Genomic DNA, 12,007 nt, shown 5'->3' with positions numbered 1-12,007 from the left:
GGTTGATTGCTGCGTGATTAACCAGTTAAGTTTGTATTCACGCATAAATAAAAAGAAACGACTGAAATGTAGTTGAGTAAAAAAGTAAGATATTTGATTTTGGAATGTAGTGAAGTTAAAAGTAAAAGATAAAAAAAATACTAAAGAACAGTAACGAATTATATTTACTTCGTTACTGTCCATCACTGACACACACACACACACACACACACACACACACACTCTCCCAAATGAGAGATAATCTTAAAAAATAAATCCTAATCAGGTTTCTCACGACTCTCAAAAATCCCCGGCTCCACCACGACCTGAGTAGGATCAAACCGTGAGTGAACATTAAAGCTCGATGGCGACTTTCTCTCCCACACACATGCTGCTTTAACTATCTTCAACACACTGGATTGTTTGCATTGCATCATTTCAGAAGCAGAATCACACACTCCTACTGAAACTGTGTGCAATCTTTATTTATTTATGTTTTTGCATCAAATGCCGTTCTATATTACACAGAGCACAACATAAATATGGTCGAAACATGGTCAGGTTTGAATATTTCAATGGATCCATTTGTTAAGGCTTACATACTATAATACATGGTCTCTTTAGATCTAACTCCTGACCATAAATGCAAGGAATGATTCGGTGCTTTGGGGAAATCAGTATTTTATGTGTCTGCGATCTGTGTGTTGGCGAGGACGACCTTCTCTCCTGGTTTGAATGCAGGCATGCCGAGATAAGGACAGCTGGCACAGCGGAAAGCGTCTCCTAAATAACACTGCGAGACGGAAAAATGAAAATATCGTGAAAAGAAATAGAAGCATAGAATGGATTAAAGGTCTAGATAGAACTTCAGAGTTAAAACGCTCACGTTTCCGCAGGAAGATTTCGGTTGACTTGCTTTGTGAGCCGCTTTGCTCTCCTCCTCGAGTTCCTCGGCGAGTCCGCACGTGCTTCACCGAGAAAAGACCGCACACAAATCAGCGCTTAGGGTAATTACATAATGGCAGATCATGCCCGAGCTCATAAACAATCATTTGTGAAAGATTTGTGAAAGAGACAAAGCTTCGAGCTTTCTCACCAGTTCTTGCAGGCTTTCTTCTTCGTTCCAGATTCTCCGCATGAGGCTGCTCGGAGCGAATCGGGGTCGGGCTTCTTGAAGTCGTCAGCATCTAGGAGAGCATCGGAGTCCATAATGTCCTACATGGAGAAGTGAGCATGTTGTCTTGAGGAACAATAAACATATAAAAAAAACTGTGTCTCCTTTCCTTCACATGTCCCTATTTATCCTGCTTTAGTTTTTTTTTTAGTTTATTGCTTCTGCATTGTATTCAAACTGGAAAATGAAGCAGTGTGGTATTTCCAAGGCATGGCGCATGCAACGTCTAATCTGTACTCACGACATCATCGTCGTCCATGTCATTAGCCGAAAGAGTCCACAGTTTGGCAGCTCCTGGATCGAGGGCTGGTTTTTCTGTCAAACAAGAAATAAATAAATACATGAGTACGCATCGCTTATGTGGTACAGAAACGGTCATTTTTCATCAACTGTTCATGATTGTGTATTTGGTAAAAATGCTGATATATTTTATTTTTAGCCAAATTGTTTGGACATTTCTGAAAGGTGGCATCAAATATATCCACTGATGAAGTTGTGACCATCGAGCATTAACAGGAGCTCGTCTTACATTTGTATAGATTGTTACAGTTGTACTGACGGTTATATTTGTATAGATAATACCGGACTGTTACATTTGTATAGACTGCTACATTTGTATAGACTGCTACATTTGTACTGAAGGTTATATTTGTATAGATAATACCTGAACGTTACATTTGTATAGATGTTACATTTGTATAGACTGTTACATTTGCATAGATGTTACATTTGTATAGATGTTACATTTGTATAGATAACACCTGACCATTACACTTACATTTGTACTGAAGGTTATATTTGTATAGATAATACCTGACCATTACACTTGTATACATGTTGCATTTGTATAAATGTTACATTTGTAAAGACTGCTACATTTGTATAGATAATAACTGACCATTACACTTGTATACATGTTGCATTTGTATAAATGTTACATTTGTAAAGACTGCTACATTTGTATAGATAATAACTGACCATTACACTTGTATACATGTTACATTTGTATAAATGTTACATTTGTATAAATAATACCTGACCACTACACTTGTATACATGTTGCATTTGTATCGATGTTACATTTGTATAGATGTTACCTTTGTTAAGACTGTTACCTTTGTTAAGACTGTTACCTTTGTTAAGACTGTTACCTTTGTATAGATAATACCTGACCATTACATTTGTAAACATGTTACATTTCTATAGACTGTTACCTTTGAAAGCTCTTAGATAGTGATAGTTGTATCAACAATACCGGACTGTTGCAATTGTATTTACTGTTACATTTGTATAGACTAACCTGTTTTCTTGGCAAAGGACAGTTTGAGCTGAGACAACGATCCGACCTCAAAGTTGGGTTTGGAAGCTGATACTCGCACCCTTGACAGAGATTTCCCCTGGACGTCTGTGAGCCGACTGAGAACCTCAGGGCTCAGGGCTTCACTCTTCACCTACAGATTTCACTACAAGTTAGCCAAATCGTTTATAACAGGCTTTGTCCTTTGTGTCCCTAGTAGGAGCATCGGATTTATAATTAATGAACAATGTTCTCACCTCTGTGATGGAAACCAGGCCGGATAGTTTAAGGGCTGACACTAGCTTTCCAACTGTCCGAAATCCGTTCACCTCCTCGGAACCTGCACGCACAAATTTATTATTTCATCTGCTTTACCCATCTGTTAACTGAGAAGTTTATTAGAACGTTTTTAACACAAAACCACATGAGCGAAGGACTGGCCGATATATCAATGTAGTATCGGTATCGTGAAAAATAATTCCATGATAAAAATGTTTGGAGATATCGTTGGTATCATGATGGATTTTGTCAGCAATTTTTTGTGTACTACAATACACTTTGTACACACAGACTTGGCCAAAGGTTTACAGACACACAACCAACGCAAAAGTGCATTTTGGAGCGAGGCTGCATGGATTTGAAGCCTGCTGATGTCGATTATAATTATTTATAATACTTTGATATTTACAGCATTCAGTAGTCTCACCTGTAACCGGCTCCTCCAGCACCAGCTTCCCGTCAGGTTTCAGGACCCGGGCTATCTCGGCCAGAACCTCCGAGCTGTGCACTGCAGCAGTATCAGGAAGCAGCTGAGAGAGAACCCAGTCGTAACGTGAAGCCGAGTGGGAGGCTGAAACAGGAAGGAAAACTGTTTACAACTCAAGATTCCGTGAGGTTCAGTGACATTAACATATCAGTTAGTATATCACTTTTCTGTCAAATTTTTTTTCTCGAAAACTTTTAAGGAGGTTTTTTCTGCTCATTTAATTATTACATTTTGTATACATTCAATAAAAAGTAGTCAAACGTTAAAAACCCATAAAAAAAATTTAAAAAAAAATAAAAAAAAATTCAAAAAAACCTGCATTACATTTTAGAATACATCAAATAAAAATAACGCAACGTATAAACTTTAAATAAAATTTAAAAAGTGGTGGTAGTTCATTCCTTAAGGGACTGGACTTTGGATTGGAAAGTCATAAGTTCAAATCCCAGCACCATTAAGCTGCCAGTGATCAAAGCCGTTAACCCTTAACTGCAAGTCTCTCTGGTACGTGTTATTCGCGGTGTCTCGTTTGTGTTGAATTTGTGACCCCATGGCTAAGAAGAAAAATCCTACTGCTAGTTTTTGTGCTACTAAACGCCATCGTTGGAAAAGAAGGTGGCTATAATGATCAGAAAAAGGGTGATGGGTTTGCTGGCATCGAGTAGAACTTTCTTTACATTCAAGTCAAGTCAAGTCAAGTTTATTTCTATAGCGCTTTTCACAACAGACATTGTCTCAAAGCAGCTTTACAGAAATCAACAGTTAAGGTGAATGGTGTGTATTTATCCCTGATGAGCAGCCGTGGCGACTGTGGCAAGGAAAAACTACCTTAGATGTTATGAGAAAGAAACCTTGAGAGGAACCAGACTCAAAAGGGGAACCCATCCTCATTTGGGTGACATCAAGAGTTTAATCATAAATCTTTCAACAATACAGAACACTGGAGAGTGAAAACTAACATGAGTACTGGAGTATAAGATTATAAGTAAATGTTCTTTCTACAGTCTTTGGTATAAAAGTAGGATCAACATTTGTGATCATTCAATGAAAATGTACAAACAATTTGAAAATACGGTAAAATGTGAAACCATTGAGCGGCTTATTGTATTAGTGTCGTTATAGGGGTTTATGGGGTATCAGTGTCTCGGGTTTATTCAACTTGAGATTTTTGGAATGAACTAAGGATGTAAGACGAGGTAAGTCTGTTTGGCTCTACATGTTCCACTCTTCCACTCTGGTCAATTTCTTAGCTGCTTTTGTTGACATTCTGCACTTCCAATACTCTGTTTTAGTTCATCCAAATCAGTATATCAGTGAAAACAGGTGGATGATAACTACTTTAACATTTTCAGTCATAAGTCCCCATGAAAACATTTTTTCCATTCGGTTTAAAGCGCCATTATACAATGTTTTCCCTTCACATCGCACATGACCTGGAAATAATCCCTACTGAACGTTCATCACGTGGTACCTCAGTGAAAACATGAACTCGACAATGCATTCAGAAGTTAGATAGATACACCACAGTACATCCAGATATAACCAAAAAAAAAAATTGTCCAAGATCCTTTGTAGGAACTCACATATCTGGAGCCTTTCCATGTTCTCCAGGGACACCAGGTTCTGCTCACCAACCGCAGCACTGACACCCTCAGCCAGTGTCTTCAAAGCTGTAGGAGAGGAGGGGTGGGTCCACACCACCAACACTCTATCTCCCTGCTTCAGTCCCAGATCTGCCATGGCCACCTGCCGACAAAAAAACAGTTATTATATTAGTGACTAACACAAGACAGTGGACACTGACTCAGCAGAAACTGACTGTGGTTTGTCATGAGTCATGCTACCAGCTAAACAGACATACTGTGTTTTATTGTTAATTTATATACATAGTGTTCCCCCAAACATAGTGGGCTATGCATGCCAGGACCACCTTCAATGTTGACTTCATGAGGAAAGGTTGGTAGACGCCCATTTCTCGGTTGGTCCATTATATCAGTAAATGCAGGTATGATACTAACTTTTGAACGTTTTGCACAGTCATGTGACACATTTAAAAGAGTCCTAACACTGAGACAACCAGGTAACTGTAAGTTTTGTCTTTTTTTTTTATCCCTGTTACTTTTGTTTTCCACTTGAATGATAGAACAAAAAATCCTACTTTTTTAACCGGGGTGGTTTTTGTTTTGGTTGGTGAACTTTTGATATCCATTGTCACCTTCACTCACGTGGGTTCCTTCTCACAGGATTATTATTTTTATATATAGATTACCATTGAATTTCTGAATTAAAGACAAATTTGGAAAAGATTTGAAAAATCATTTGACGAATCGCGTTTTATTTTAAGTGCTGAAAGTTGATTCTACAATAACCTTGTCTTGGATGTTGAATGTGACGTAATAACAGCAAACAAACAAACAAACAAAAAAACGTTCATTAAACATATTATAAAGATATCCACGTATGAGATAGTTTGATATATATATTCATAAAGAAAAAAATCCATAGTACTTACAAAGTTTTCTTATCAAATATTATCCGGACTCAGGACCCAAATCGGCGTCGTTACTCTACGATCCGACTTATTCACTCGTCGCGATATGATGACGCTTTCGTTGCTAACCTTAGCATGCTAGCCGGTTTTGGCTAGTCGCGTGAAAAAAAAAAATGATTCGGCTTTTTTTATGTATTAGGAGCGTGACATTTAAATAGTAGCGAAACATTTAAAAAAAAAAACCGCTCTGTTTAATTGCTTTCGTATTGTAGTAAACGACGCTAGCCTCGGTTGCTGGAGTCGCGCCTTGATGGCGTCACCGCGGCTCACACTATTATGCTGAAAAGGACGCGTCTCGGTGCACGGCGGTTATGGCGGCGCTGGTTCGAGGCCTGCGCGCTGGAAGAGCTCTATGGGGCATCCGCAGCGGTAAGCCGGGCATTGCGAGTCGCTTTCTGTCCCGGTTGTTTTAGCATATTAAGGCTTTCTTTCCTTTTCTGATAAGAACTCGTCTCGCTCTTTGCTTGCTGTTAGTGTGATCTGATTCATGTTGCAAGGTGACCTACATCCGAGTCTCAGTAACTTTATAAAGTTGATCGTATTGCTTGTGATCTGATTATAAACGTTTGTAGATCATCAACTGGGATGCAACATGACCTGCACGAACAAACTGCAATGCAATACTAAAGTTATTCATTCGAAACCTTCACGTTTTGCACAACAACAACTTTCCAAAGTCGTGTTTTTAAAGCAGTAATTGAACTTTTGTCATCCCTGAAACGTCGTTCATCAACGTTTCAAACATGCTTGTGTGTGTTTTCAACTTTGCATGAAACCATCCTGTTAAATGTCAAATTATCTATGCATTTTCCAGCAGTAGCGCTCCAGAGCAGACCTCATCCCCAATACCTCTCACTGACCAGAACCTTCCACTCTACCGCCTTCCTCAAACTTACTGATGACCCCAAAGTTCACCAGAACACACCATCTCAGTCTGAACATAAAAACCAGCAGACCCAGGATTCAGGAACCGGTCAGACGTTTTGCTCCACAGAGCAACCCTGTGCTCCTGACACTCAGCAGGAGGAACTTCAGTCTAACACCAGGTTAGAAAGTCCACCATGCAGCAGCTTGACTATGGCAGATTCACACCAGGGATCTATTTTTTTCACAATTATCTATTTTTTAATCAGGATCTACTGTACAGCCGTTTGCATTCATGAAAACACGCGTTCATGTCTGTAAAATGAAAAAGATGCACAGCTGTCAGTAGCCAAATACATTCACATGCATCTATTAGTAAAGAAAATATTAAATCTGCTAAATAAATTGCTCACCTGCCAAAAATTTATAAATACAATAATAATAATAATAATAATAATAATAATAATAATAAATTAATAAATAGAATAATAATAAAAATAATAAATCAATAAATAAAATACTACTACTAATAAATCAATAAATACAATAATAATAATAATAATAATAATAAATCAATAAATAAAATACTACTAAAAATTTAAGAAATACAATAATAATAAATTAATAAATAAAATAAGAATAAATAAATAAATAAAATAAGAATAAATTATTGCGTAGGGTTGCAACAACTATTTGTTAAATGAATGCTTATGCATTTTGTACACAAATGCATGTTTTTTCCTATTTTTTTTCCTATTTTTTTTATTTATTAGTTTGCGGTGCTTCTCTTTTCTCTTTTTATAGCATTTTTCTACTACAACAATAACTAATGTTTTAATACGTTATTTACTGCGGCTTTACTACGTTCAAATCCATGTTTTTAATGTTTGTATATTTAATTTATGCATATCAATAAAATATACTAAATTAAATGCTGTATTTCAGATGATTACATCACAACTGCTTTTTTTTTTTTTTTAACGATTATTTTAAACATGGTTGTCAATTATCTGCAATTATCATTAAAAACAATACAAATGCTGATTTAAATTTGTATTGTATTTTTTTATATATATATATATATATATATATATATAACAGAAACCGCATAAGCGACTTTGTTTTATAGGAAAAATCCCTCATGAGACAAGCAGCTACTATAAGCTTTATAATGACTAAATTAAAGATGTGGCTTTTTCATTTTATTATTTTTTTTAAGTACACTTTTGTACATAAATACCTTGAATAAGTGTTTTATAATAAGCAAACCATCTAAATAAAAATGTGAAAATTATCGTTCATTGCAGCCCTACTCTTGTGCCAATCTGATAAATTAAATCTTGTGGAAAAAATCCATTTTCTGTTTAATAAAATTACAAGCAACTATCATTAAATCAATTATTCAAGCAAATGAAATAAATAAATGGATAAACACTGGCTAATAAAAAAAAATTATAATAATTAAAAAATACATTTTACTATCATGTAATTAAAAAAAATTGCTATCTTGTGTATAAAAAAAGGGTTAGGGTTGTAAAAGTTGCTATTACATAAAAAAAAATAAAAATTCAATTATCATGCTGATAAACAAAGCAATTTTTGTTCTTTTTTTTTAATGGCATATTTTTGTCTGTCATGCCAATAAAAAAAACTGAAAATAAGTAAATAATGAGGCTTTATTACTGGTCTGAGGTTCTATCCATGTTATGTGTTAGTTATCAGGGTCAGGGCGGTGAGCAGGCGGAGGATTATGAGACGGAGGAGCAGCTGCAGGCTCGCATCCTCAACGCTGCGCTGGAGTTTGTTCCTGAACACGGCTGGACACTGGAAGCCGTCGCTGCAGGAGCCGAGGTGTGTCCACGATGTCATGATACGATTGGTACCAAAAGCTTTGTGGAGTGTTTAACTGTCTGTCCTTCTTTTTTTGTGCTGTAATTCAGACTCTCGGCTTGTCTGGTGCCTCAGCCGGTATGTTTAATAACGGCGCAGGAGATCTGGTGCTACACTTCATCAGCCAGTGCAACTCTCAGCTCGCAGACATTCTGGCTGAGCAAATTAACCAGGTCCAACTTGGACAAGCGGAGTGAGTATCTTTAGTGTGTTTAAGTTCGAAGTAGCCCTCGGATGTATTTGAAGCTGGTTATAGAAGAACATCGAGCAAAAAGTCACCCGAGGGTTGCCGTGGTAATGTAGCAGAACCAGACTTGGTAGAAAAATGACGGTTCACATAAAAATGTGCTCTCATCTGATGTTTTTGTGGTACCGATTTCTATCTTGTTGTCTTTCAGAAAGAAGGCGACAGCCGAGTTCCTGAAGGATGCAGTTGAGATCCGCCTCCGGATGCTGATTCCCTACATAGACACCTGGCCACAGGTGATTTTTTGCAAATGTATAAAATAAAATTCACATGTACACAAGCATTTACAGCCTTTGCCACGACACTCAAAATTGAGCTCAGGTGCATCCTGTTTCCACTGATCATCCTTGAGATGTTTCTACAACTTGATTGGAGTCCAACTGTTGGAAATTCCGTTAATTGGACATGATACGGAAATGCACACGTGTTTATATGAGGTCTCGGTCAAAATGAATTTAATCTGTTTTGGAATAAATGTGAACACTTTCCAGAGGCACTGCGGATCGGAAATGTTTGTGTTTATATATAATATATGGCTTTGTAGGCAATGAGTGTACTTCTGCTACCTCACAACATCCCAGACAGTCTCAAGCACCTCTCCATCATGGTGGATGACATCTGGTACTACGCAGGAGATCGCTCCACAGATGTGAGTCTTCCCCCTCCCCCTTATTCTCTCTTCCTTACACACACTCTTCCACTGTAGCTCTCAATACTCTCTTTTCCTCTCTCTTGCTCTCTCTCATATTGTTGTATGTATATGAGAGAGAAAGCAAGCAAGATTTGGATGGAGAATGTAAGAGAAATATATAGGGATAGCTATAGAAAGGATAGATGGAGAGAGGGAGGGAGAGGGGGAGAGAAGTGGATGGATAAGGGTAGGTAGATAAACGTGTTTGGATGGATGAGAGCTATAGCTAGATATTTCAGAACAGTAGCATGATTACCCCTGCTCTTCTCCTCCTGATCTTTTAGCTGAACTGGTACTCGCGACGCGCAGCATTAACGGGAATCTACAACACCACGGAGCTTGTGATGCTGCAGGACACGTCCCCTGACTTTGAGCAGACTTGGACCTTCCTTAACAACCGTATCCAGGACGTGGTTACCGTAGCGAACGCGGCTAAACAGGTACTGAGTAATTTCCTGAACTGTGACTGACTTTCTGATAACGTCTGGTTTCTCACTCAGCCTGTTATGTTGTAGGTGCAGTCAACAGGAGAGGCTGTAGTTCAGGGCTTGATGGGTGCTGCGGTCACAGTAAGTGACCATTTACAGTATTGTGGTGTTCGATAGATGGATGGATGGATAGATAGATTGTGTGTAAGGTGTTGCGTTTTCTCATTTAGAACATTGTGCATGCAATTTGTGTTTGTACAAAAAAGAAATCTAATCTAAAAGTAAGCATGTAGATGTGAAGGTTGAAAAGTACATGATACACCGGCGTTATTTATTTATTTTTTTTTTTCCTTCTTCCCCCTCACTTATCCCCCCCACCCTCTGCAGCTAAAGAACCTCACAGGGTTGAACCAGAGAAGATAAACCAGTTCTCCATTTCAACTACCCTTCATCTGTCATGCTCTTCTGCCACAACGCATCTGATCATTTTCCATCGCGAGTCACTTTGCTGTTATTTTGAACATAGTTTGGATTAAATTATTTAATTTGTGCTCTTCTGTCACATTAATAGGCTTTGTGTGCCAAAGCTCTCGAGTATGACTGATCTGTATCTTCCAGCTCTGCACCTCTACTATAATCGAACTAATTAAAAATTCACACGCTTCTGAATACAGTGAAAGGTGTGTGTTTTAGGTGTGCAATATTCAGTAGAGCAGGTTGATAAGTCCCGATTTAGACCCTGCTCACAGGAGCTTTGGTTTTGCTTTCTGTATAAACTTTGCAGAACAATAAATGTTTATTATACTTGAAATTAAAGTTTTCATTAAACATTGGGGATTGGTTTCTTGATTTAATGCAACAAAGCCATGTCTTCTGTATCAAGACCTGTCTGTCCATTCCTCTACCTCTAGGTCTGTTCCTTTACCTGTCTATCTGTCTGTCCATTCCTCTGTCTGTTCCTTTACCTGTCTACCTGTCTGTCCATTCCTCTGTCTGTTCCTTTACATTGTCTACCTGTCTGTCCATTTCTCTACCTGTCTGTACATCTCTTTACTTGTCTACCTGTCTGTCCATTCCTCTACCTGTCTGTACATCTCTTTATCTGTCTGCATTCCTCTATTTGTTTGTCCATTTCTCTATATATCGAACGCTCGCCCATAATTTGTATTATGCCGCTCGGTGGATACACAAAATAAGAATTTCATTGTCTTGTGTAACAGACTGTCTACACTGTGAGAAATGTGTATATACAGTGAGGAAAATAAGTATTTGAACACCCTTCTATTTTGCAAGTTCTCCCACTTAGAAATCATGGAGGGGTCTGAAATTGTCATTGTAGGTGCATGTCCACTGTGAGAGACATAATCTAAAAAAGAAAATCCAGAAATCACAATGTATGATTTTTTTAACTATTTATTTGTATGATACAGCTGCAAATAAGTATTTGAACACCTGAGAAAGTCAATGTTAATATTTGGTACAGTAGCCTTTGTTTGCAATTACAGAGGTCAAACGTTTCCTGTAGTTTTTCACCAGGTTTGCACACACTGCAGGAGGGATTTTGGCCCACTCCTCCACACAGATCTTCTTTAGATCAGTCAGGTTTCTGGCCTGTCGCTGAGAAACACGGAGTTTGAGCTCCCTCCAAAGATTCTCTATTGGGTTTAGGTCTGGAGACTGGCTAGGCCACGCCAGAACCTTGATATGCTTCTTACAGAGCCACTACTTGGTTATCCTGGCTGTGTGCTTCAGGTCATTGTCATGTTGGAAGACCCAGCCTCGACCCATCTTCAATGCTCTAACTGAGGGAAGGAGGTTGTTCCCCAAAATCTTGCAATACATGGCCCCGTCATCCTCTCCTTAATACAGTGCAGTCGCTCTGTCCCATGTGCAGAAAAACACCCCCAAAGCATGAGGCTACCACCCCCATGCTTCACAGTAGGGATGGTGTTCTTGGGATGGTACTCATCATTCTTCTTCCTCCAAACAGGTTTAGTGGAATTATGACCCAAAAGTTCTTTTTTGGTCTCCTCTGACCACATGACTTTCTCCCATGACTCCTCTGGATCATCCAAATGGTCATTGGCAAACTTAAGACGTGCCTGGACATGTGCTGGTTT

At 38.3% G+C, this 12,007-nt stretch overlaps 2 protein-coding genes across 4 annotated transcripts; one reads left to right on the top strand and one right to left on the bottom strand.

Annotated features, from left to right (window-relative positions):
- Positions 1-659: 659 nt before the first annotated feature.
- On the bottom strand, positions 660-5,859 carry ciapin1 (cytokine induced apoptosis inhibitor 1). The gene is made up of 9 exons (XM_083561144.1): positions 5,729-5,859; positions 4,800-4,962; positions 3,157-3,300; positions 2,708-2,790; positions 2,454-2,604; positions 1,395-1,468; positions 1,076-1,194; positions 866-947; positions 660-772 (listed from the first exon to the last, which is right to left on the bottom strand). Exons 2-9 carry the CDS (start codon positions 4,954-4,956, stop codon positions 662-664), a joined length of 921 nt encoding a protein of 306 aa, XP_083417270.1. The 5' UTR covers positions 4,957-4,962; positions 5,729-5,859; the 3' UTR covers positions 660-661.
- Positions 5,860-5,984: 125 nt separating this feature from the next.
- Positions 5,985-10,719, top strand: coq9 (coenzyme Q9 homolog). Of its 3 annotated transcripts, none has more exons than XM_083561132.1 (9): positions 5,985-6,136; positions 6,585-6,813; positions 8,347-8,482; positions 8,572-8,714; positions 8,920-9,004; positions 9,313-9,417; positions 9,744-9,899; positions 9,975-10,028; positions 10,275-10,719. In XM_083561132.1, the coding sequence occupies exons 1-9, from the start codon at positions 6,079-6,081 to the stop codon at positions 10,308-10,310; spliced, it is 1,002 nt and encodes a 333-aa protein (XP_083417258.1). In that variant the 5' UTR covers positions 5,985-6,078; the 3' UTR covers positions 10,311-10,719. The 3 variants fall into 3 exon arrangements, with proteins under 3 accessions (XP_083417258.1, XP_083417257.1, XP_083417259.1); XM_083561131.1 differs by having other exon boundaries at positions 6,007-6,136; positions 6,582-6,813; XM_083561133.1 differs by having other exon boundaries at positions 6,027-6,136; positions 6,588-6,813.
- The last annotated feature ends 1,288 nt before the right edge of the window (positions 10,720-12,007 follow it).

This window comes from Silurus aristotelis, assembly GCF_946808225.1.
Source record: "Silurus aristotelis genome assembly, chromosome: 14".
Lineage (NCBI taxonomy): Eukaryota > Metazoa > Chordata > Actinopteri > Siluriformes > Siluridae > Silurus > Silurus aristotelis.
The sequence above is the reverse complement of the archived record's forward strand: the minus strand, read 5'-3'. Positions and strand labels throughout refer to the sequence as shown.

Excerpts from the sequence above, each read along its gene's own strand:
- ciapin1 (XM_083561144.1), bottom strand. The coding sequence starts at position 4,956 with ATGGCAGATCTGGGACTGAAGCAGGGAGATAGAGTGTTGGTGGTGTGG. Across the intron at positions 2,605-2,707 it reads GCCTGGTTTCCATCACAGAG|GTGAAGAGTGAAGCCCTGAG; the intron begins GTGAGAACATTG and ends TGAAATCTGTAG. Across the intron at positions 773-865 it reads CGAAATCTTCCTGCGGAAAC|TGTTATTTAGGAGACGCTTT; the intron begins GTGAGCGTTTTA and ends TCCGTCTCGCAG.
- coq9 (XM_083561131.1), top strand. The coding sequence starts at position 6,079 with ATGGCGGCGCTGGTTCGAGGCCTGCGCGCTGGAAGAGCTCTATGGGGC. Across the intron at positions 9,005-9,312 it reads ACATAGACACCTGGCCACAG|GCAATGAGTGTACTTCTGCT; the intron begins GTGATTTTTTGC and ends ATGGCTTTGTAG. Across the intron at positions 9,900-9,974 it reads TAGCGAACGCGGCTAAACAG|GTGCAGTCAACAGGAGAGGC; the intron begins GTACTGAGTAAT and ends GTTATGTTGTAG.